Raw genomic sequence first — 27,388 nt, 5'->3', positions numbered from 1 at the left:
TTGGGCATTTTGTATGGATCTCACTGGATTTTATTTTCACTGAATAACCTATTCAGCAAAAATAAATTCCAAGCAAAAATAAAATATTTTACAGTATATGACCCAAGGCAGAGTTTGGCCAGTGAGGTCACCCTAGTGAGGTCACCTGAGTGAGTTAGTAACTGCAGCGGTGTAACTATGGTAAACCAACGAGAGCTGAACAAGTCAGTCAACAGGAAAGTCAAACTGCAATTGACTAGTTCAGTAAGTTAAATCAGGTTACCATAATTGACATACAAAACAGGAAACTTGTTCAGCTGTCTCCTGTATTTCAAGGATTTTTACTATAAAACAACACACTTCTCATTCAGAGAAAATTATATTAATTATTTAAAATGCAGGTTATAAACCTTAGTAATGAGTTTAAGATAATTACAATTCCATTCTTTCTTAATTCTAAATTACCACGACTGGTCTATTCTGAGGTGTATTCATTGCTATTAATAATTATTCATGATATGCAGTGATGCTATGAAACCCGGGATTGGAACATTTCCTAAAGAGGAAAATAGGTGTACGCTTGTGCAAAAGATGTGTCAGGCCACGCTTGTGTAGAATAGATTGGCCTAAACACTGCCTTTCTTATTGGTTGGCGGCACTTACAATTCATGCTGTGTATTAGCATATTTATCACCTCAAAAACGTGGTGACGACACAAATAGGCAGAATAGACCAGTTGTGGAAATTTCGCATCAATGAAAGAGATTCTACAAATTCAGTCTTTGAGGGAAAATCATATAAAACAATAAATTTGTCACGATTGAGCCAGTCTACCTTTTCTAGTGAATAATGTAAACGTGTGGATTATGGCATAAGCTACATGTAAATATATCAATTCACCATGTCTGTGAAAAGTATTCCCTCAGTATGTTGTTCTGTGGTTCAGGTTAACATTAAACAGCACCTACCTGCAACCAATTTGACAAATAATGGCAGCAATAATAGTAAATATGCGATGACTATGTCAGGTGTGTCATGAGTGAATGTAAAAATAGAACACAGTCATATAAATTTATAGGTTTGCTAGCTAGAGGATAAATTAAAATTAAGCTGCATATGACTGTTACTTTCGGGCCGGCCCATTAAAAACTCTGACCGGATGACAAATGTGAGTCTAGTGAAAAGATACAGTAATTTCATGCAGAACAACACAGTACCATTACCGAGTATATTAGCATTATCAACTGAATGTATGTACAATGTAATTTTGTATTTGTGAAGAAAACCACTGACACACTATATCAATGTGCTACAAAATTTCCCATTTTTCCATGGCTTATTGGTATAGTTGACTGTTGGAGTGACAACACAGCTATCCTGTAATTGTGAATGAGGTGAGAGTTACCAGGCATAAGATAATCCTATAGTTTGGTACATACTGGATGTAATTTTAAGTTGCTTTTCTAAGTCCAATAGGTGATCAAGCGGATATCTTCACAATATATGAACAAATAAAATTACTATGTAATCAGTTCAACAACAATGCGATGTTCATATAAAAAACATGAACTTCATTTTCATCCAAATAAACACCAACAAAAACCATAGATATGATTGACACCAATAAACTTGATATGGAATTAAAATTGTACTAAGTCTGATATGCAACTGTACTAAATCTGTGTGTCAGTAAAAATGCTTGTTATTCCCTCACTAAATGTTATTGATTACAAGAGAGCATCTGATTTTATGATGGGTGTTATTGTCAGTAATGAAAGAAACCTCTGTTCCTTTGATTGAGAATACCTATGTCTGTATAACTAAAGTCACCATAATAGCACACACCACCTATAGCACAATGTAGTTGTGAAAGGTCTACGGCTGATGAATATGGTACTTGTCATATATAAACACTATAAGACTTCATCCAACAACACAAAACTTTCTGAAAAAAGGGAGGTCCAGTATGCATTGTAGCAGCATCTTAATATTTCAGGACAACCAGAGTGTTATTTTCTGTATTTTAAACAAGGATGGAGAATTTTGACTGGCAAGGCATCCAATGTACTTTAAATGTACATGTATGTGTGTATAAAGAGGAATGACCTACTTAATATTATAATGAGATGGTCGAACAAATTGGGCGACTGTCTTGGAAAGCATGACAACATTAGCAACACAATGAAATTGAAAATTATGTTTGTACTACACCAATGCATGCATGTATGAAAATTAAAGATGTACTTGTATTATTTATCTAATACACTAGAATGACAGGAACAGTTATTGAGAAAGTGTCAGATTATATAGTACCCCCTACTAACACAGTACAATATACAACAATATCAACTAAATGTAATACAGATGTGACAAATATATAGATCCATCCCTTTTCTATTTAGTTCTAGTAAGATTCATATAATGGATTATAATAAATTCAGTGCCCTATACTGACACTATCAGGTACCAACCAATTCAGCCTAGTAAACAGATCTACATGTACATGTAGAGTAGCCAATACTCACTTGATTATAACTATAGGAATGGATGTTATCGTGGGTGATGAAGCCAGTTAGGTGATAACAAGTGACATGCATTTACATGTTACTATATTTATAAAGCACACAATTCATGTCAATTGTGATATTACATGTTGTCTCCTTGAACACAATGTACCTTTCAAAATGAGTGTGTATGTGTGTGTTCACACAGACTTACCAATGAACAGTTATAATTCAGTGAAAGTGTAGACAAAGATCCAATCTTCAAGTCCAATGACAGGTATAGAGTCCGTGATTTGAAAATGAGAAAGTAAACTAGACTGGTTAGACATGTTGTGAATGTCACTTATCAACCATTGGAAAACGTCACATAACCTACCAATATGGCTGGGGATTGAGAAGAACTAATAAAAGAAGACTAATAAAATAAACCTACAAAGGACAGCAATAATTAACCAGTTATAAATAGTATAGTAAAAAAAAATTATAAATTTAAAAACAAAGGTTGCAATTAGAATATACTATGTAATTTACACACTATTTACATATCACCCCCCCCCCCAGTTTGACAATGGAATCACCCATATTTTTTGTTTGAGATGTGACATGTAGATATGCTGGTACATGCAGTGTGTGGACATCGATGTTATTGTGGTATTCATATTTACAGCTTCCATATGGTCGGTTAATATAAATATAGGAATTCCAACGTTTTTTTTTTTCTTTTTTAGGTTTGTCCCACAATTTTGGTTTTACTATTTCCGCCTTTATGAGAAACTGCTATTCGAAAAATGAGTAGATGATATCAGAGACATTCTGCTGCAATTTTAGATTACACAATATGCAAAAAATATTTATTCATTATTTTAGATATTAATTGCAATTACATGAACAACTTGAACAAGCACAAGTTTTACATGATTTAGAACAAATTAGAAACAAGCACTCCATAGCATAGCAGTGTGTGAAACTACTGTCTGCTGATACATCAAAGAAAAGTGACTTTCTAGTCAGGTCAATGAAAGATAAAACTATACATGCCTGAGGGTGTGGTAAAATTGTTTTATGGTCGGTTTGAATTAAAACTATAAAAAACACAATTTTTTCCATACTCAGAATACAGATCTGACATTCAGACTATCTACAGCTAAGTAAAGTAACTCTAATTTGGGATTATTTGAAAATAATCCTTAATACATGGCTGTTAACTTTCTAGCAGGGTTGGTGAAATTTGAAAGTTACCTACACAGCCCTGGAAATTTAAAACATTATGCTCCACAGTGATCAACACAACAGATATCTGAAAGTGTTGAACAACTTATCTTTCTATTTTTCCTACGATTAGCTTAATATAATATAAGATATGTGGTCACATCGACCTCTTCTGCATGTCAGTTGTACTGTCTTTGTGCATACTTTGCAATATCTTTGTCATAACCTTATTATCCATCTTTTCCTCCCAAGTGTACATCATAGGAATACCAAAATCCAAAATCCAAAAAGTTTCGAACATATTTAACAAACTTCTTTGTGTGTGTGTGTCAAACCCTGGGGGCAGTCATGTTTGTATTTATTATTAGGGATGCGTTTAATCGTTCCATATTTTGAATTCGCATTTCCTAATATGGTAGGATGAGAATACACAGTGCAATACCGCAAAATTACGGCACACTGTAACTTATAGCGTTACAGTGACAGATGTATAATAATTACAGAGTATTCATTGTAACAGTACATATGTGCCGGTATTTTGATGAAGTTCTTTAGAAGAGACGGTCTGAACTTACAAGTAGAGTAGGTAGTGGGAGATTGGTTCTGACATGATCTCTTGACAGACATCAGGCTGGCTCTAAACAAGTGTGAACTGAGTGTCACATGGAGGGAATTGATTATTACAAATAGTGTATACCAACCATGCATGTCTTAGGAATAGCAGAGTGCTGCCACTTGACAAACTATAGAAACCAGACAATTTACTTGACCACTACAATGTTTTTAATTTGTTTTTGGCTTTCAGTTGTATAGAAACCCAGAAGTGAAACTTGAATTTCTATTTTGGTTCATTTGTTAATTTAATAGTAAAAATTAGTCGTCATGGTAATGTAAGATTGTTGTCCTATGTCAACCTTTATTAATGGCGCTTATTGACAGGGATTGCAAAAACATATTTGTGATCAAAACATTTAAAACCCAGTTCAGCTGAGTGGTCAAGGCATGAATGAGAACAATAACACTGACTTAAAAGTAGATATACAGACTTAAATGTCCTTCTACTCTATCCTCTTACCTCATGCTCAAGAATATTTTTTAGGTAATAAATTCCACAGACACAACAATGTTAACGTCTTTACCTTATTACTTATCTCTTCTGGGAATTGCTTCAGATAAACTAACCACTATAAATAAAAGTAATCTTAGATTTGTGTCTGGTCACATAAATCACTGGAGAAGACCAAAGACTAATTTCTGCATGGTTTGGTATCATTGTAATAAAGACGTCCCCACAGGCTGTCCTGAGCTGGTCAGTACAATGTAGACTGAAAACACAACAAGTGTGGTACTCAATTGGTACTCACTTAATCATTGAATAGGTACATTTATCACAAGATTTCTAAAACAATTTTTACACATTTATTTTTGGGAAAAAATCAAATACTGTTCTTACAAATTACAAACCAAGGAATGGAATACCAAGAAGAGGAGACAGGTAATGGAAAACAAAAGAATAGGAAATGAAGAAATGGAAAACAAAGGAGAGGAAGAACAAGTGGGAAATCCAGGAGTGGAAAACCAAGGAATGGAAAACAAATTAGTGAGAAATTGAAGAGTGGGAAACCAAGGTATGGGAAACCAAGGTATGGAAAACCAAAGAGTGGCAAACCAAGGAATGGAAAACCAAAGAATGGGAGAACATTGAATGGAAAACTAGATAATAAAAAATCAAGGAGTTGGGAATCAAGAAGTGGAAAACCAAGGAATGAGAAATCAACATAAAGTGAGCACACTGACTCACATTCAGTGCTTACTGACTTGCATTCAGTTGACACACCTACACTCACTAAAATAAAAAAAAGACACCTGTTGATTCACTGATCTCATCATGGATTGCACTCAAATGCTTACATGTAGAAAGTGTTGACGGCTAAGTCAGCAACAGACAACACTGTTTGTTATGATCATTAATAATAAAAGTTACTGGACATTGTGAGAGGAATTCAAAGGGTTAAAATACCATGGTATGTTGATGGGTTGTACTAACATCACATGTGACACGGACCACAAACCAACAATAAGAATGATTAAAAGCATGGTGAGTGCCTAATGGACTCTGACTGAAACAAGATTTAAACAATACGCATTATTCAAATAGTATAGAGTAAAAGAGTTTGCTAACAGAATAAAAAAAGTCAACAAAAGTAGCTTCAGAACAGGAATTTCTGGCTATGACAATGGCAGCAAAGAACACAGTTTATCCTAAACATTAACAGATATTTGTAAAAAATGCCACTTTAGGAATGTGTGCTTGACTTTATATGTATATTGTATACAAGCAATTTAAACTATATTTATGAAGAAATGAAACCTAAGACATTTTTCAGTTTCATGAACAACATACTAGAAACTTTTGAGATAAGTTTTCCTGAATTTTGTGAAATAGCAACATTTTTTAGCACTGGAAATTTCTTTGAATATCATAACATTGAGATATTACAAACATTACAAACAGCAAAAATTAAATGGTTTACAGTACTTATTATTTGAAGCCTGTGTTACATTCAGTTAAACTGTTCTTACACAAACAGTCATGGGTATTTTTTAAGACAATGTTGTACGACTGAGCAATAGCAAAAAATGTTTGGCATCCACCCACCCCCATCCCCCCAAATACGCATAATTCTCTATAATGAAACTTTTTGACTGAATGCAGCACTATCCTCAGAATGACTTTAGTGTTTGCTAACAAGGAGCTGAGTACACATGGGTGATGGTAAGTATACTAAAGCAGAAAAGCCTATTTATGTACAGGAACATTAAACTAAGTGAGAGGGGATTACATACATTTTTTTTTTGTATAAGTATAAGAAAAAGATAAAGGTGCAATGAAAACAGTTCATGTTCTTATCAAACATACAAATTCAGTTGTTAGATATAGGCACTGTGTCAGGTCACATGATATCAATTAGAAGACATGCACTTTATTCTTCCATGCTCAACCATTCACCATAGAGCATCTTCCAACTGACCGGATAGACTGAATGTAACCAACTCAATTTACTGGTATATTTAAATTTAAATGTTGTCACATTGATACACTTCTGTAATTATAGTTTTCCACAAAATCTAAGCTGAAAGACTCAGCCTCCACTCATGTACATGTAGCATTCATAAAAGTTAGTCATTTCAGTAGCTTTATGTTATTTTCTGTTCAGCTGACTGACTATAGCAAATCTAATAAACTCCAGCTGATTTAGTAACTCTGAAATCAGTGTTGAATTAAAGCATAAGATGGCTGAGAGACATGCAAGAAAGATACTATATTTTGTACATGTATATATGCGACAAACAGGTATCCATTTCAGAGCTATCTGACTAATGGAGGGGTGTGTCGCAAAGGTGCTGCATTCTGATAATGTCCCACTCAAAATTTAACACATACCTGTTTTAGAAAGATCTATACATGGTACCATAATGTAATAACCATATACCTGTCTCAGATAAATCAGACAACGCAATACACACCGTTATCTTCATTCAGACATCTTGAAAAAAAGTGGTGAACTGAAGTTTGGTCAATTGCGTATATTCTTCAATAGCCAAAAGAACTATTTGACCTTCATGACACAGATAGCATTTGAAGAATCTTGGCACGATTCCAACAAATTTACATAGTAACTTGAATATATAAAACTGATAGCATGCCTATAAAACTTATAATGCTATCCAAATCTAAAATATTTGTTTTCTGTTAAAGCATAACTTTAAATTTGAAGAAAAGATGGCTAATATTGAGGATAAATTCCATTGTTAGGTTGAAATCTGTACATTTCACGGCTGTCTGGGGCACAATAGGTATTGTCTTACGTAGAGGCATTGTTATGGAGAACACACAGTAGTGTTGGCAGTTTAGAGTACAATAGCCATGTAACATGTTACAACTTTTCTTCTGCGCCAGAAAATACAGATATAATGCAATTTGACAATCACTTTGAGATGTGTTGAGTTATCTGAAGCCCAACATTTTGAGAAATAATTGTCAATTTGAGGTGCTAAAGATGGTCAAATGGATTCATACTTGATGCACCAAAATTCCCTGTATTCATGCTGTAACAAGTATGAAAGTCAGTACAAAGTAACATGAATACTTTGCTATGTAACAAAATAAGGGTAGAACTTAGAAGGATTTACAACTACAGTACATGATTACATGGAAATATATTATCCAAAATTATTACTGTATTACACCCCTGTCAATAAAAAAAAAAAAATTCAATAACCTGTACACTCTCCCTATGTTGTGACATCTATGTGCAATTAAATGCATGCATATATATGTCGGAAAGATTTGTTGAAAATAATTATTTTTCAGTAAGATTCAACCAATGTTTCACAAATATTAGTAGTGACCACAAAATATAGAGTAAATATAGAAGTGTGCATAAACCAAACACTGTATTTATTTATTTATTTATTTATGAATATGTATGACTAATTTTGACCACAGACACACCTTTGTCATACATTTATAAGTACATGTGCTACATATATTACAACATTCCTAGTTATAAAAGTTAATGCTGATTTTACTGAGGCAAGAAGACAAATTGGCGACTGAAGTTTTGAGAAGAATTATAAAAAGTTAAGTACACCTGGTAGTCTTGACAAGGTGTAATCTGACACTGTAGCAGTGTTCTCCCCAGAAAAATGTATCAGAGTGGCGGCTAATTTGCATATAATTTACATATCATTAGCATTTGTCTGAAGATAAAGAAAACAATAATGACAGGCTTGTATGGATGAAAATGTGTCTTTATTTTTTAACAAATTTATGTAGAAGATTAAATGAATCTGCTGCTGTGTGATTTCTATGTAATGTTGATTTTTCGGACTTTCATGGAAGCCCAGTGATCTGCAGCTTTTGAGAACGCCGTGATTTTCTTTGCTTCCCACTTCTATTAAATGACATGGCCTTCTTGTGCATCTCCGAGTGTGCGTGTTTATCGATAGCATATTTCGTAATAGTTATACATGGCATAGAATTCCATACCAAAGAACTATTTCTGGATGTTTTTAAGTTGAATTTTCCACATATGTGTCACAGCATTCCTAAAAGATAAGAAATAGGAGCGAATCAATACTTGTATTTAAAAAATATCGTCACGATCAACACGAAAATAAACAAATTGCCGCCATTTTGAAAAGTCGCTAAACCTAAAAATTGCCACGATAAACTTTACCCAACTATTTCAAAACACAATACTAGTATTAGTTACTTTGATAAATCGTAGCCAACAATTTTTGAACTTCCAGAAAGAAGGTCGTTTCCAAAAAAATGTTTCGACGATCGGCAAAAAATGAAGCCATACAAAAATTTACTAAACTAGGTCAAAACTCGCTTCCAAGTAAAACGCTACAAATAAATACTTTTTTTACCTTTGCCATCGGATGTTTCTCTCAGCCACGTATATTTTGTTGTCCATTGTGCATCAAATCTAGAGTTTATTTTTTTGCACTTTTCGTTGTAACATCATCTTGGACACGTTTAGTACCACTGCCGACAGGGGTACCGGTGACCGCGTTGCTGGTGGGTTTATCGCTCGCAACCAGGGGCCCAGCAGGGCGTTCTACGCGGAACCACAACGTAATATTTCTGCTGTTTGACATCGTTGCTTCTTCCAGCCAAATATGCTACTGAGAAAATACTCGCTATTACCCCAATTAAATAGGGCGAAAGTGTTTATTGTCGAAGTACGAAGCTGTATTAGTCCATTGTCTTTGCGTAATCACTGACATGTTTCCATTCACACCTGATTTGGCTCACAGTACCGGACGCTGATGACGCTGACTAACAGATTCGCACGTGTATTAACAAGCTAAAACAAAGAGTAACAGGAAATGCCACAGAGTAGCGGGCAATCTCTCAGAGTAGCGGCATAAATAATGGAGTAGCGGCCCCGCTACGCTAAAACGCTTTGGGGAGAACACTGTGTAGGTTCTACATCATTCACCTGTGACATGAAGTAACTCAATACGGTTCACAACAATGATATCAAGTACTGTCAACAGGTATGTTAAACTCAGTATAAATAGCAGAGACTCCAGGCTCCACAAGAAAAGTCAGCTTAAAATTCAGAAACTAGGCTGTAGAATGCTACTCATGAGCTTTTACATGTGCGCATATTTTAGGCATATGCAATTTAGCCAGGGATTTTTTTAAACGAAGGAACAGGGGCACAGCACTTGTATGCCATAGCCATGCGCCCCTTACCCTTGGGAGCAGATCCTCGGGCAACCATAAAATTCTCATTGACCAGGGATCACATGTGGCCACAGTCTTCAACTGTGACCTGTCTGATAGTAATTTTGGCCCCAAGGAAGCCATAGAATGCTCCATTTTAACTTAGAATTATCAAAAACCCCACACCCTGGTAGGAAGAACCCTATCTCTCCCACTTGGTGGCGCCGCTGAATTGCAGTGCTCCCTCTTGTAGTTTTTTTCTAGAAAAACCCCTGATGTAGCAGTAGCAATATTTTGTGCCAAAAACTGACTACAATTAATGAATTATCCAATTATTAGTCAGTATTAACAGTATGTGAACTTTTTGGTTCACTGTCAAAATTTTGAGAAATATGGTAAAATACCGTAATCCGAATAAAATCAGTTTCCAAACACCACAATGAAAACACATTTTCTGACCCACTAAAAATATTGCCAATTTTTTTATTAATTGTAGACATCGAAAAAGTACCTTGTAAAACACTATATATTCTTTTTCACCATATGACAACATTTTTGACATTGAGATACATCCTTGCCATAGGAAAAGAATAGTAAAATGTCGTAAAACAGACAAAACATGCTATTTTCAATTTATTTTATTGACTGATTTTCTCTGACCTCATATTTTTTATTTCTTTGTAACATGATATGTTAAAAAAAGAAAGAATACAATATTTTTACTTTTGTGTAGTGTCCTACCTTTAAGTTAAAGCCTGGCATCTAACGGTGATAGGTCATAGGTCAGCGGGATGATTTACCTAATAGTATACATCATGCAGTAGTAAATCAGACAATATACCACTACGGAAACCTGAAACCTTGCATTATGGGAATTTAATTGACTTATAATGAAAACAGAAACCACATGATGCATTAGTATAGCACACATTAGAAATCCTGACTAGTTGACTGAATAGAATTACATTTCTCATACGTCCTGTTTTTGCCATTTATTTTAATTCTATGGTAAAAATGTGTTCAATCAAAAAAGAAAAGGTAAATGTGTGCTTGTCTAACAAAAATATGGCTGGGTGTGCAATAGTGTGATGGTGTACATGTATGTACAAAAATAACCACAGAAGTACTCAAGTTATTTAACCTCTCGTATACAGCAATATTATTACTGTAAACCGCTTAATTAATTTTCACTGCTAAGAGTTATAGTAATTTGATGAGTTTATAGCATTCGTGAAGCCACAAAATTCGCAACAATTTGTCTCTTACAATATTCAAGGTATTTACAGTGCTTCCTATTCCTTATCAAAACCTTACCAACATATCATTAATGACAGGAGTAAAGAAAAATATTGCAAAATGAGAATAAATGCTTGTTAAAGCATACATACCTTACATGTAGATAGTTTAATACAGACAAGTGGGTTTGCTGATCACTATGGCTTAACCATAAATAGCCACACATGTCAAAGCAATTTGACTTAACTGGGTACTACTTGGCTATGACAAGTGAATCACACTTATTTATAATTTAATAATAGACTGTGAATGTAACCTGAGTCACAACAAATTCTAGCTATTAAAGACCATCTACAATTGTGCCTAATCAGAATAAGCATGCCCCATCACTGAGGGATGTAGGTAACAAAGGTCTGCATACATGTATTTGGATACAGTGGAATATGCTTCAGGATGATGTGTGACATGCAGTACAGTCAAGGGTAGCCTAATAATCAGCTAGCTTTTAAAAGGCTTGGAGCTATCTTAACTTATACCTAGCCATATACATATACCTAACTTGTACACAGAAATCCATCTAAATACATCTCCTAATAACTTTAGTAAATTCGCAGAATAAGTTAAAATTATTTAGGATTATATTATATGATACACACTTTAAAAATTGTATTTTTTGTGAAAAAAGTCAAAACCAGCTTGGTTGTTGAGTTACACTCACACTGTACTATACATGTACATTGCTAACATGACAAACTAGACAGTAAACCAGTTTGTAAATTTATCATGGTATATTTAACTTGATACATTGTACATGTACATGATTATTGCTGTCAGATCAAGCTTTATTAAACTTTAAATAATCAATAGTTGGTGAATTATTATTCATTACACAGATCATCAACAAAAGATGGCAGACGCCATGACTGCAGGTTGCCAAGGAAACCAACAAGATGCTTCATCAATCATCCGGAACTTTAATTAGTCACTGAAACTACGACAGCTAAATATGGCAGGTTTTGATTTAATTTTACATGAAATAAAAATCAAAGTATAGAGCACACATAAAATAACATGTAGCTACAACCTAATAAAATTAGATGATCTGTCAACCTTTGAAAATAAGTACCGGTAATAAAACAAACAAAAGTTATTTTATAAACTCTAAAGTCTCTGAAGACTTTATGATTTGTTGCCGAACTCAAGACCCCAGAGAAAGATCTGTGGATAATAACAACAATGGTTTGAGTGTCCCATGATACCACAGACAATATCTCTAGGGATAAGAATTGCTGGTCAAAACCAAGCAGCTACATGTTTACACTTTATAAAGCATTGTAAGTACAATAGCGCAGGTCAAGGCCTGATTGGCTTGTTTATTCTGCATATTTTAATGTAGTGTAGTGTAGTGTAAAATACTATATTTTAACTCACTGCTGGAATAATTTTCGCTAAAAATTTTGGCTGTTTTGTATAAAGTTTATTTTTATTGATTGTTGATGAGTTGAAATATAGAAAAATATAGGGAAAAAGGTATTGATTCATTTCTTCAGAGAAAATAGCAAAAATAAATTCCAGGCAAAAATAAAGTAATTTAAAGTATGAAACAAGCAAGTTTGCTAAACTAAACTGTGAAGCAAAATTAGGAAATATTTCAGAATTAATCAAGTCATCGACATGACACAATCCCCATCATGCAATAGTTAGCAAAAGTGTAATTTGTTATTCACAACTTGACATGATTTTGATGTGTGAAGTTTAATTCGATCAGGTTTTGAAATGCTGGGAATGCTCGATTTTGTCACATTTTTAAGCATTAAAATGTCTGATATTTAAACTAATCTGAAAATCAGATCATGTAAATATCATGTACCCGAAGACAATGAATGATGAAGTTTGAACATCATCTGTCCAGGAATGTCCCAGATAAAAGTGTGGACACATTGACATGACCATTAATTAAAATACACTTATCATATGCGACAGTATTCAAAGAAATTGTGAACTGGACATAAACAAACTTTGATATGAAAGAATCAAAGAGGTTCATTGAGTGATTCAGTTGATATAGGTATAATATCAACAAGAGAGTTGACAGCTACAGCATCTGTTGTCATAGTGTTACTAAGTAAAAACAAATTATAAACGTCTTTATTACAGAACTGCTAAAAAACACAAAACCACTTTTACAGCCAGTTAGCTTACTTTGAAAGTACTTGGCCCTTAGCCAGAGTCTGTACAGTGAATAATGGTTTTAATTACAAATATTTTATGCTACATTACTTGGCTTCATAGCCTATCTTGACCTTTGAGACATTTACAATTGCTTCCATGGCCGAAACCTGAAGTGGACATTAAAGTTTGGACAGTGCTTGTAGGGTCAAAGTTCACTCTTTCGGGAACGGTGCCAAGAATTCATACATTATCAAAGATGCCAACTTGCCACGAATACTCAAAGATGCATTCAGGTTTTACCTTGCAACTGAAAGTTTGGGACCAATTTGAGAATAAGTAAACCACACTGGGGAACAAATATCAAATTAGTTTTCAGAATATGGCAAATAAATCTACAAATTGTTATCATAATCTCCGAAAACAGAATAACAATAGTTATTGTGACTTTTAATCATGATCATACCATAGCAACCGAATCTCTATGAACTTTTGTTCTTTAACACCACCATTTTCTGATTGCTCAATCACCAAAATACCCTGACCATTTACAAGTTGTAGGCTATTGTGCAGCAAAGTAACAACAACTTGGCAATATTTATTGCTTTAATCCATCCACAATATAATGAAAAATAGTTCAGAGTGCGCAAACGGTGAGTTTTATAACCCATGACAATTTTGTCATTTTGCCAATTTTCATTTAATAATGTCCCTAGGAAAAAATAAATACTTAAAATATTTTACTTTTTGAAAGAATTGTAAAAAGTGATCAATGGAAGTTGATTAAATAATATTTACATGTATCTGGTGGGAAATGGTTTATAATATTTTTTGCAATTGTTTTTGAATATTGCCTTTTTTTGTTTTGTTTTATGGCAGAAATTTCTAACATTTCCCAGGACAATCACATCTATACATGTACAAAGAATAGTTTTTAGAATTATCTCCAGTGGTCATCAATTATTTCTCGTGAATTTTGTGAAATAGATTTGCGTTAATCAGTATGAAGCAGAAATTCTAAATAATTTTAATTTTAGCAATATAATAATTTATTATTCTACAAGAAATTCTCCATACGTGATATAAGGTGATGGTATAAAAAAGAATGAAATTATAATTGTATTTCCAATCTTTGTAGCTTTTAAGTTCGTTGCTACTGACGCCATTCTGGGGAATGTGCAACGGTTTGTCACAACATCGACAATAGAAACCCCTATTTGTCATCAAGAACGACATTTTACCCCCACTGAGGCGACATTCTATATTCGTTGCAAGGGTCATGTGGTGATATGATAATGGCTGAATGGAAATCCTTTGGAAATAGTGTTTTCCTTGACAATAGATGTTGACCTCCTTACAAACAAACTTACTCTAACTGTTTTCTTCGGTGTCGCACACACCTCCACAAGTACTTACATGTCCGATCAACCTAAACAAGCTTTGAAAAGTAAATATCGAAGACAACTTACGTCTCATCTATCCCAGCATTATATTCACTTTCCTGGCTGCTCCTCCTGTTGTTAGAAACGTGTGTATTCGATCACAAATGGATGAAAGTCCCGCCGATATATATCCAACGACCAACTGACACACCGACCCAAACTGAAGCAGAATTCAAAATGGCGACCAGAATCGATAACACTAATTTGCATACTTCAGGTCTGGTTTAAAACACCTGCAGGGGGCGCCCTTTTCGGCGATGGCAATTTTACATACTCGTACTTTTCGCACAGGCTGTCGATCCTTCTGTCGACTCAATGGTATTATTTTTTCCCGTACTGTAGTTTTAATTTATAAACTTCCGCAAATATCCTCCACCTACTTTTGAATTTCAATGAACCGACAAATGGGATGATAAAACAACGTTTAATTGTTTTAGGTGCCCAGAGAGCTCATGGGGACATAGTCCTCCTACCATAGATATACTATGGACATACTAATACGTACGTCCATGGATATACTAACTCTGCTAGAAAGAGATGATGTGTGTCACGTGGGTCACATTACCAAACGAATTAGTTTTTGACATACCCGGATGTCCTCTCCAGTGTTCTCCCCAGAAAAATGTATCAGAGTGGCGGCTAATTTGCATATAATTTACATATCATTAGCATTTGTCTGAAGATAAAGAAAACAATAATGACAGGCTTGTATGGATGAAAATGTGTCTTTATTTTTTAACAAATTTATGTAGAAGATTAAATGAATCTGCTGCTGTGTGATTTCTATGTAATGTTGATTTTTCGGACTTTCATGGAAGCCCAGTGATCTGCAGCTTTTGAGAACGCCGTGATTTTCTTTGCTTCCCACTTCTATTAAATGACATGGCCTTCTTGTGCATCTCCGAGTGTGCGTGTTTATCGATAGCATATTTCGTAATAGTTATACATGGCATAGAATTCCATACCAAAGAACTATTTCTGGATGTTTTTAAGTTGAATTTTCCACATATGTGTCACAGCATTCCTAAAAGATAAGAAATAGGAGCGAATCAATACTTGTATTTAAAAAATATCGTCACGATCAACACGAAAATAAACAAATTGCCGCCATTTTGAAAAGTCGCTAAACCTAAAAATTGCCACGATAAACTTTACCCAACTATTTCAAAACACAATACTAGTATTAGTTACTTTGATAAATCGTAGCCAACAATTTTTGAACTTCCAGAAAGAAGGTCGTTTCCAAAAAAATGTTTCGACGATCGGCAAAAAATGAAGCCATACAAAAATTTACTAAACTAGGTCAAAACTCGCTTCCAAGTAAAACGCTACAAATAAATACTTTTTTTACCTTTGCCATCGGATGTTTCTCTCAGCCACGTATATTTTGTTGTCCATTGTGCATCAAATCTAGAGTTTATTTTTTTGCACTTTTCGTTGTAACATCATCTTGGACACGTTTAGTACCACTGCCGACAGGGGTACCGGTGACCGCGTTGCTGGTGGGTTTATCGCTCGCAACCAGGGGCCCAGCAGGGCGTTCTACGCGGAACCACAACGTAATATTTCTGCTGTTTGACATCGTTGCTTCTTCCAGCCAAATATGCTACTGAGAAAATACTCGCTATTACCCCAATTAAATAGGGCGAAAGTGTTTATTGTCGAAGTACGAAGCTGTATTAGTCCATTGTCTTTGCGTAATCACTGACATGTTTCCATTCACACCTGATTTGGCTCACAGTACCGGACGCTGATGACGCTGACTAACAGATTCGCACGTGTATTAACAAGCTAAAACAAAGAGTAACAGGAAATGCCACAGAGTAGCGGGCAATATCTCAGAGTAGCGGCATAAATAATGGAGTAGCGGCCCCGCTACGCTAAAACGCTTTGGGGAGAACACTGCTCTCATGGCAGGTCTTTTTGATACTTGATACGTTAACAAAAAAGTACATAGACGTAGCAGTTGTTCGCAACTAACTTCAAAGTGGGAAACGTCCTGTTCGATATGGGACTCATAGCGACGTATACAACGCGTGTAAAATACATTGTTTATTTACATGAAATTCGTACACGCGGTGCGCGACGACCACTGCGCTTTAAACATCAGAAATCGACGTGCTACATGTCTGATTTGTAGAATGGGAATGTAGAATCTCCCTTATTCCTGTAATGTTCATCTCACGATGATTGAATAATGACAGCGCTATATTGAGTACACATTTGATTTGATTGAGTAAAACATTAGTTGTAATTCTACAAAACTGTTTCTAAAAAAATATCAAGACATTTTCAATATGAAAAATAATAAATTAAGATATGCTTCAACAAAAATTAGACACTTCTAGATGTGTAGACATACCACCATTTTTCAATCAATTTACAACCTGCGTTTCTTGAAAGTGTTGGGTAATTCAAACGTCTTGTATCCTAGCGACAATAACTTGGGATAAACTGTAGCTCCAAATAACTATACGTGACCAGTAATGTACTGGTAATTCTTTCATTCTCATTCTGTAGAAGAAATGAATAACTTTTGAGACTTAATTAATCCAATAAATTTCTATACAAATAGTATTTATTCACATTCCTTGCCAATTAAAAAATGCCGGTATGAAAATATACCACGTTCAGAAAATAATTAATAAAAAAAAAAGAAAAGGGAAATCGAGACAGCGAATAGCGATCACACACTTTAGTTTAACTTTGTCTCTACATTAGTAAAAATTTATAAACATCTATGGGTCCAATATTGCAGAATGCCGGAAGTGATACAGTAGCTCGTTTAATAATTCAAAGAATCATCTTCAGGGATTGCTGTATATATTTTACGAATACTTAATGTCACACTTTTTTGTGTTTTTCCATTTCTTCTTCATTGTGTTTTCACAATATCTTTTCATAGTAATTTTATCCTAGACTATTATTGTACTTGGCAATACGGGGAAGAGGTCATCGCCAGGTACGTCGTACCTCCGGCTATTACTGAAGGATTACTTTTATCTTCATACATTTACTACTATATCGCCGTAAGTAGATATCTTCGTCTCTGTTCTTCTATATCCAAGCTTTCAATATATAAATTTAAATGTATATACACTGATACATTGATTGTTCACATTTTATGGTCTATGTCGGCGACGCCACGTGTTGCATACTAAGATTGTTGCACCAAGGGAAATGTAAAACATTATACAAATGTATTGAGAGTAACGCCCTCTGTAGCCACAGTATTCCATACTGTAAACGCATTAATTATACATATAATATTTGCTAAATTAACTCTTTAATTTTTTGCCAACGAAATTGCTCAAAGCATCAAAAAATTAAAAACAGTGAAATTACATGCCAATGAAAATAAATATGTTAACAGTATGAAAACGTTGGCAGCACTAGATAAAAGGTATCATGTTAATTAAGATACACTTTTCCCTTCAACTTTTTTCTAGAATTAATTTCATTTCAGAGGGTATCTTCAACAATGGTCAATTTTGATTGGTCCTTCCTTGATTTTAGAATATTTCTAATACCATGTGACAACAATCCACACGTTAGCGCAACACATCTGAATTTCCCATCTGAACGAGAGGTTTCTTTTGGCTGATTGAACATTGGAGTTACGGTGTTTTTGAATGAAGTAGTCAAAATCAGTTGTTTTCTTTGTTTTAAACAAAAGAATTGCACAATTTCGAAAACGGAAAGTTATCATCGTAGTTGCAAATGATGGTCGACCAAACATTCATTTTCCAAATGACTAACTACATATGCGTGTTTGAATATCAAAACATGTCACCACATAATCGTTTATTTGGTACGACAGCGGTAATTTTGGCTCCATATTGCATGAAACAAAAAAAATGCAATATTACTATGATTACTCGGACTAAATAAAGTTATTGTATATTTTTCAAAAAAGCCTTTGTTTGGGGATTAGCCGGGTATGGATTAGTAACAAAAAATGCAATAATTTTAAAACAACGATCAAAGTAATATATTTTTTACAATAGAGAGTTTGTGGTTTACCAATTTGCTGTTAAACATTAAACATATAATTAATCTTAAACTTAAATTTGAATCGAAAGTATGATACACCCTAAATAGCGTACTATTTGAACGAAACTAGGTCTGAACATTGAAATGTATAGACCCGTAAAGAGCGCGACTACAGCAGTATTCTCCATTGTGATTTGAAAATGTTATCTTTTGTTTAAAGAGCGCCCTCTGTGTCTAAATAAGCTCACCTCGATTTACGTTGAGACAAGAGAATAGGGACAACAGGGAATCATGTTTAGTTTGAGTCCGCTGTATTTCGCTCAAGCGATTTATTTAGAAAAACAGAATTAAAATAAAACGAGTAGAATTCGTTTACTAGTATGTACTGTGAAGTGTAGCCGCCGATACAGAAATTGCACGGAGGCAACAGTCTGCCGGATATTTTCAGTTGCCACTCAATCAATCAATTGACCAATCAGCGGTCCGCTTTTCATTTAGCCAGACGACTGCGTAATCATCCTGCGTAGATTCATAGAACGCGATGTGTTTTCGTTGTGAAAGTGCGAGTGGCACGAATATTTTTTTCTGCGATCGCGATTTTCGCCGTAAAATGACCCGACGTTTTGATTGTGCCTTTGCTCTGGATTACTTTTGCTGTCGGGTGATATAAAAGTGAAGTACCGCAAGGGCTTCCTTTCCGTGTTTTCATCACAGGTGGGTGTACAGGAGGAATAAACATGTCGACTCTGCCACGGAGCACATACAGCGGTCGATCATGGAGAGATCCTTCACCGTCACCGACACCAATTGGTAGGCGAACCCTTTCCACTAACGTTCGCCGTCTTCACGATGCTCTCAACAACTTACTCAATGAAGGAGATCGGGCATATTTTGTGCATGCACTGAACGACTACCATGCTCGGCGGAATGTGTATGACTTAGTCCAGGCTCTGCGAGTTATTTTAGACACACCAGAAAAACGTTATCTGTTTTATATGCTGGGGCAGGTCATTCCTACGACCGATCAGCGGCTTTACTGGCGGCACACAGACGGGCTCTTCCCCCGTCCTGGCAGCATAAATAGATCATCGAGTTTGCCGCCGAGAGGTCGAAACGCCAACAAGAGAACAACAGAACCACACGGTAAAACAGTAAAAAAATCGTCCGGACAAACATTTCCCGCTGATGCGTACAAGGACGTCCGGAAAGTTATTTTGAAAAAGTCCCCTCCCCCCGAGGATGGATTAGGGTTCAGTATACGGGGAGGTTGTGAACACGGCGTCGGTATTTTCATTTCGCTCGTCGAGTCGTACAGTACGGCAGAACGCATTGGGCTGCAACCCGGCGATCAGATACTACGAGCTAACGATATATCCTTTGAAAGGATAACACACGAGGAAGCTGCTCGGGTGAGTCACTCTCTATTATACTTTTATTTTATAGTGTTTCTCCATTGAATTCTACCAGCATGTGATGTGATGGCCGAGAGGTCGTGCTTATAATGCGTGTATAATGATATATCACTGAAAATGTGCATTTTAATATTTATCTGGTCCAAAAGAAGCAAAATGTGGTGTGTTTACTAAATTTTATTAATATCAATGTAACACAGGCTTCTATTATTTGTAAAAAAACAAACAAAAAAACTGACAATAATATTTAAATTAAATTAACCCAATTAACAGTACACATGAATGTAACAAGTTGCAGCAAGTGTAACAGAACAATATCCTCCAGTAATTGCTAAGTACAACGAATTAGATATTTGCATGATTTAAGGGACTAAAATCAAATGTATTATTTTTAGTTGAGAATAATTTATTTGGGGTTGAATTTTATAATTCCTTGCATACAAAAGGGCAGACTTGTTGGATTAATTGGATTGGCGTCATCACCAACAGAATGAGTTATTTTTGGACAACCAGGGTCCTGTTTTGATGGAGATAAACACTGGTATAACATACTGTACAACAATGTGCATCTACTGCTTGCTAGTTCACAAAATCATTTTTATTTTGTGTAAACTTTGATTCCATCATTCTTTCAGTATCTATGGTTACACAAATACAGAAAATAATATAATGCTGTGCACATCACTTTCTCTGGTTTTTGCAATTATCAAAACCAAAGACACCAGAATATACATATTTCTTTGAGTTAGCGCAACATCCAAAATAATATCAGAAAAAGAAAATCCAGCTAAAATACTATAAATGAAATGCAACACAACCAGCTGTATCGCCATAGTGATTGCTTTGCTTTACAAATAGCAATAATAGGTTTGTAATGGTAAACTGTGTTGAAGGTGTACTTTCATTAGAGAAAATATGGTACTAGTACAGTGTTCTCACCAGGAATTTAAACCACTGTGGCGGCCTAGGTTGCATATAATTTGCATATAATTTACATAATAATAGAAATTGACCAAAGCACATTTACACCCACACAATAAACAACATATATTTTTAAAAACAAAGTGGCAGATATTTATTTGCTTCACACAGTGTTATAAACACTTTTATTTTGGGCACTTTTGTAATATTAATGAGCTCCGTCACAGGGAAATTTTTTTTTTTTTGAGTCAAAATATTACGTTTCACAATTTAGAAGAGTTTGAATTTAAAAATGAAACATTCTTGAAATGCAAATGCTACAGACTAAAAAGAAACAAATAAACTGTAAAAGGTTAAATGAAACTCATTTGAAACGTTTGAGCCAGGATTATGTTCACCTCTTTCATGATCTTATTTACTGCAAAATTCTCCTTCAAAAAATCGACTATGTAGTTATTTGGCGGATTGTTGGTTATTATTCCGACCATCAGCTTCTAACGTTTACATTTACAGTAAATGAACGAACAAATAACACTTCCAAACGATCAAAGTTACGACGTGACATAACTTACTTCGCGATGTTATACATGTACACCGGTTATACCAATAATTCCTCTTACTCGGTCATGATGCCATGCACAAATTAAATACTTCTTTTTTTATATGAAAAAAAAACATAAAATTTGAGCTAGTTTTATCGGGAGAAATTATTTTTGATCACTCGATCACTTCGGTGGAAAACACAGACCCGCCTAGCCCTGAGTACAGTCCTGTAGGTTGGCCTCCTTCCGTTGATCATTCGGCCCCCACAGTCCTGAGAAGTCGCATAGACCGGGGATTCGACACCCGCCTACAAATTTATGGCGGAGAACCGTTCTGCAGTTTTCATGATTGTAACCAGCTAAAACATCTATCGACCAATCTAGCGATTACAAATACCTTTTTTGTGGCCGAAAAATGAACCTACAGCACTGGAACGTTGGCGAAAGCAAGTTTTACGCAACGAAACAACGTTTTGTTTATGAATGCGTCAAGAACAAGATGGCGGCGTATATTTTCGGTTGACGTTGGAAAATGTCGATTTTATCGACCCTAGTGGGAAATCTTATGTAATTTCGCTTCCAGTTAAGGTATTTAGAATAGTTAGACGCATCGACCTGCTTATTTTTTAACCGCAAAGCTGAATGCCTCTTAAATCGCCCGATACACTCTTTCACAATAGTGTCGAATCCCCGGTCTATGCGACTTCTCAGGACTGTGGGGGCCGAATGATCAACGGAAGGAGGCCAACCTACAGGACTGTACTCAGGGCTAAGACCCGCCATGATAGTTATGACGCATTAGTTGACCGGCAAGTGTCCTTTGACCCGGTGGGTCAAAAACGCCATTTACCAATCAGAATGTCGCATGGTAATGCCGGTAGAACCCGAAGTTTTCCGAATGATCGTGATCATAAAAATTACATTGCGGAAGTAAAGCGATGTCGTAGCATGATGTTTTGGTATGAATTTCAGATAAAAACTGCATGATGGCTTTCGAAAGAGGTGATTAGAAATTTTTAAAAGGTAAAAAAAGTATTGAAAGAAGTGTTTTTACATAATTCACGATGATAACAGTTCAAATGTATTTTACCCAATAACGCAATAAACACGTTTTTTTTCTTGAGTAGCGTAAACTGATCGTGAACTTCGATTTGCCCATGTTATATCGGGTGGAATTGATTTTGAAAGAATTTTAGCTTTCAATCTAAAGACTGCGTCTATCGTTAGAAAGTATTTACTTACAAACAAAGAGATGCTAATTTTACAAAATTGACTTGTATTGTTCAAAGCCGCTACCACATCACGCGACTGTGTCTATTGTTTACAAATTATTATCCACGACTGGCAGGATGCGTGTCGATCGGTACGTAAGTAGAATAACAATATGACAATAGTCGGAAGCGTTTCCGTGGTGGTCGCTAATTTTGAGTGCCGGTCAGGCCGACCAGCGTGACGAAATCCCCAAATGAAAAAAAGCACTGTGGCGGTCTTGCTAATCACCGTGACGGTGTCAGACCGGTGTGGCGGCAAATCGAAGCACTGTGGCGGTACCGCCACGCTGTTTACATCCTGGGGAGAACACTGTAGTACTGAAGGTGTACTTCTAATAGAGTAAATATGATACTAGTATTGAAGTTGTACTTCTAATAGAGTAAATATGTTACTAGTATTAAAGTTGTACTATACTGGCAATGTCTCAGCTTCTGTAGTAATTGTATGACCACCTGTTGTCAGCTGTATGTCCTGTTCTGTACCAATATCCAATGTAGCAAATGATCTCTCAGTTTTGATCCTAAAGTATTAATTAATATTGAATTATTCTGGGTGTGTCATAGTTAGAAGCATTGCTCTGATGGTGCCCTACATATCAAAGTGTACTATATTTTGCTTTTTCAAACTTTTTTTTTATTGGCTATCACAGGGTCTGTACACTGAGTATCTGTGATTTCATTGGCTATCACAGGGTCTGTACACTGAGTATCTGTGATTTCATTGGCTATCACAGTATTTACACCAAGGTGACATTGATCTATATATTTTCAGAAATTAAGTTTTTAAGCTCCTATTTAGTTGTCTTCTGTTACCATGGTAATACATCACTTACATTAGATCTATGGACTTTTTACAAATTTACACCAGTATAATTCTAGTTGATCAGGGAAACAAACCCAGTGTGTATTAAAGATACCTGCAAAAATTGAGAAATAGACAAGTCAAATGATCAGAAAGTCATTTTTATATGATAGATTTACAATTTCATATCATCATTATATAGGGACAGCAGAAAAAATACTAAAATAAAAAACATTAAGAATATGTACAGACTTTCTGTAACTCACAGTCCATCTAGATGTCAAAAAATATGAATGTTTGGTTGTAAAACACAGCACCTAGGACTATAATCACACAGAAGGCAGCATGTACCAGTGCTTCCTTTAGTACACTCTGTTTAGTTTACATTGACTCACTAAACCAAATATGACTTTTTTTACTAAATAAACTTTTCACTGAAAAAATAAATATAACACGACTTGTGATCCACATTCATAAATCTGCCGCAGTACTTGAATTAGTTGACCATAGACGTATAACTCCATGTATTAATTAATTTTTTTGGGGGGTTTATTTTACTGAGACCATAATGGTTTCAGTGATGCATTTCTAAAGACATGCAGTATGAATAACAAGTCATTTTCTTGGTCTGTGGTATGGTGAGCAAACCATTTTATTCAGGGTGGATAGGTATGTAGGTAAGGGTGCACAACCTAGGGTTATTCCATTATTGTAAAGAATGTTACAGAATTCATTTATGGGGTGGAATTCAGAAAAAAAGATTTATGAAACCTAAAATTGTGAATCCTGAATCATTCTTTGAAGATGTACTATTTTGTAAAGGTCACATGGATGGTCACCTTGTTTGTACACTGTTCACAAGATATTAACTGACAACTTTTGTAAAACATGACATGCTATTGTGGCATTAAAGGAACATGTCAGTTTAGTGTTGCACTGCACTTAAGAGTGTCATGGCTAATCTATATTGAATGGAATTTCCTGATATTTTGGCAAGTTATTCCTCATAACTGGTTATTATAAAATGTTAGAGGAAAAAACTAATTTTTGAATTCCTCCTTAATTTATTTGCTTCTTTTTTATTTTATTTGATAGTACATTTTGCTGAGCAAATATTAGGGATTCCTAGTGTCTTTAAAAAATTACTTTAAATTTATATTTAGCCCCAAACCTAGTTTCCTTAAACCGTAATTTTGGTCCTCAATTAACCCAATTTCTAATTACCATCTTCGATCAACTGAGTGTATCACATATGTTGTATACTGAACCATTCAAATTACTTATTTTGACCGTAGAAACTCCTCTGTAATTCATGTAAGCATGTTTGCGAATAAAAATAGTATCTTAACTATTGATTATTATGAATATTGATTATCTTGAATATTAATTATTATGAATATTGATTATCTTGAATACTGATTATCTTGAATATTGATTATCCCAACTGCACATGCAGGGGAGCATCTATGACGTCTATAAATAATCTCAGCTTAGGTAACATATGTTAATGATACTGTGCAGCTTTCTGAGAGATATAACATCTGTTTCAATTGGTTTGTTTTCAACCATATTGTAGATTTCATAACATATCAGCCAATAGCAAGACATCTTATGAATGTTTACTGAATCATTTTTTGCATTATACAATTTAAACATAAAGAAAATACTTTCAAATTTTAAGAAAGATAAATTATCTGAATTTTTTAATTCCCCTAAAGTTATTTTTTTTATGCTAATTTTGTTCATAATTATATCTTCTACTATATTTAAAATGTTACCATAAGGCTAATCATGGTGCCATTTGTAAATGTCACATTATTTATTTTTGTGAGTTGATGTACAATATGTATTCAGAGTATTCTATTGTGTTACTTCTTATCTAAGTTTTTAACAGTTTTTTTTAAAGATGCAATATTGTTGTTTGATACTCTATACTGTAGACCAAATGAAATTATAATTTATTATAAACTGAAAGTTTTGGATTTGCAGGATATACAATATTATTCATTACTTGAAAAATAAAAAGCATTAATAAGCAGTTATTACTAAAACAACAAATGCATTTAATTTCACTATTTTAATGTTTTGAGCAATTTCACTAAGTTTGGCAGAGAAAACATGAGTTTTATTATTTATTTATTATTTATTTATTTATTTATAATTATTATTTTATTATTTATTTATTATTTTATTATTTTATGTGTTCTTGTAGAACAGCGTTTTCATATAGTATTAAATCATAGTCCAGTGTATTCATCAACAATCAGTGTAAAACAACAATATTAAAAATTACATGAACTTGTCCATAATGCATCTTTAAGACTGAAAGATTTGAATTAAATGTTGTGATAAAAAGACGCCATGTAATTGACTCGATATATGAAGTATGTTTATGGTGTTTATTTAATACTGTGTACTACTTCAGGTTAAGTGCTATATTAATAAAAATGTCTGCCGGGAACCCAAAGCATCTGGAGACTCTATCGCCATAGCAACATCTAAACATTGTGTGTTTTTAGTATGAGGTCAGTCAACTCAACAATCTGTACTCACAGACAACATGCTTAAACAATTTCACTATGATTTGTGTTACTCTCACCTCAACAAAGGTATTTCCTTAATCTTTATCTATGAAATTCACATTTCAAACTGAAATAACATTGGAACGCTTTCAAATGTTGATATCCATACTGTGCACATTGATTGGCTGGTTGGATTCAACTGTTTTTGAAATTTATAAATGAATGGAATGCCTTTGTTGCACTGAGAGTATTTATTTTACTTGAATAAAAGAACATATTTAACTCTATATGATTTGATCCCACTTACATTATTAATTTATTCATATTTTCTGTTATCCTAATTTTAATTAATAATTTTGATGTAGCCAAGGAAATTGAACTAGTAGTAGTTTTGGGAATATTATCCCTTTGAGTGGAAGATATTTTTCCATCCAAAATTCAGAGCAAATATTTTCACATTTTGTAAAATTGTTACTAAATTTCATCATCATTTTGGCCATACAGACAGTTTCAGATATTACTTTTAGGTTTTTGATCAAACATTTTGTCAATTCTTACCAACATTTCCTGTAGGGAAGAGAAGACTGTACGAAAACATTTTATAGATGATTCCAAAAGTTGACAGTGACACTCAAATGGTTTACAGAGCTCTGAAACTACATGTATATGTTGGATTCTGCTTAAAATGTGTGGGATTATTAAACTTACTCACTTTCTAACTACATTGTATAACACATTTCCATGGTAACAAATCTTGCCAGGGTCAGATCTTTAAATTTGCTGAGGTTTTACAAAAAAAACACTAGATAATTGACCTAATCCTGGTTATGTTTAAGGCAGTGTATTTTCTAGTGCCGGATCATATTTGTCCTATGCAAGGATCTAATTTAGTCTGGATGACAAAATCCTGTAAGTCTCAACCGGTGGTTGATTTCATATTCTTACTACTGTAAAATACTTTATTTTCACTTAAAATTAATTTTCACTTTTTTTGCTGAAGGATTAATTCAGTGAAAATGAAATCTAGCAAATACATCTTTTTTTTGATATTTTACATTCAAGTCATCGAAAATCAGTGAAAATAAATTCCATACAAAACAAACAAAAAGGCTTTTCAGTGAAAATTAATTTCAGCTAAAATA

At 34.4% G+C, this 27,388-nt stretch overlaps 2 protein-coding genes and 3 long non-coding RNA genes across 11 annotated transcripts in view; 2 read left to right on the top strand and 3 right to left on the bottom strand.

The window, feature by feature from the left end:
• Positions 1 to 14,963, bottom strand: part of LOC102805867 (uncharacterized) — a 42,879-nt gene extending 27,916 nt beyond the window's left edge. For 4 of the 5 annotated variants that reach the window (XR_014926910.1, XM_085492472.1, XM_085492474.1 and 1 more), the window contains exon 1: positions 14,811 to 14,963. The gene's annotated coding sequence lies outside the window, so the exon portion shown is untranslated. Of the gene's footprint in view, positions 1 to 2,697; positions 2,772 to 14,810 lie in introns of those variants that run through there. The other variant, XM_085492473.1, reaches the window with a different exon arrangement.
• LOC146732608 (uncharacterized) lies at positions 8,487 to 9,515 on the bottom strand. Its single transcript, XR_014926815.1, has 2 exons — positions 9,132 to 9,515; positions 8,487 to 8,804 (listed from the first exon to the last, which is right to left on the bottom strand). It is a non-coding gene; the product is annotated as an uncharacterized LOC146732608 (long non-coding RNA).
• Positions 9,361 to 12,327, top strand: LOC146732607 (uncharacterized). Its single transcript, XR_014926814.1, has 2 exons — positions 9,361 to 9,764; positions 12,066 to 12,327. It is a non-coding gene; the product is annotated as an uncharacterized LOC146732607 (long non-coding RNA).
• A 526-nt stretch (positions 14,964 to 15,489) lies between the features above and the next one.
• Positions 15,490 to 16,288, bottom strand: LOC146732606 (uncharacterized). The gene is made up of 2 exons (XR_014926866.1): positions 16,135 to 16,288; positions 15,490 to 15,807 (listed from the first exon to the last, which is right to left on the bottom strand). It is a non-coding gene; the product is annotated as an uncharacterized LOC146732606 (long non-coding RNA).
• A 3,011-nt stretch (positions 16,289 to 19,299) lies between these two features.
• Positions 19,300 to 27,388, top strand: part of LOC100369054 (whirlin-like) — a 47,809-nt gene continuing 39,720 nt past the window's right edge. For all 3 annotated transcript variants that reach the window (XM_085492293.1, XM_085492292.1, XM_085492291.1), the window contains exon 1: positions 19,300 to 20,185. In XM_085492293.1, the coding sequence (XP_085348419.1) occupies positions 19,514 to 20,185 (672 nt within the window). In that variant the 5' untranslated portion in view covers positions 19,300 to 19,513. The remainder of the gene's footprint in view (positions 20,186 to 27,388) is intronic.

This window comes from Saccoglossus kowalevskii, chromosome 17, assembly GCF_978046115.1.
Source record: "Saccoglossus kowalevskii chromosome 17, keSacKowa6.1, whole genome shotgun sequence".
In the NCBI taxonomy this organism is placed as follows: Eukaryota; Metazoa; Hemichordata; class Enteropneusta; family Harrimaniidae; genus Saccoglossus; species Saccoglossus kowalevskii.
The sequence above is the reverse complement of the archived record's forward strand: the minus strand, read 5'-3'. Positions and strand labels throughout refer to the sequence as shown.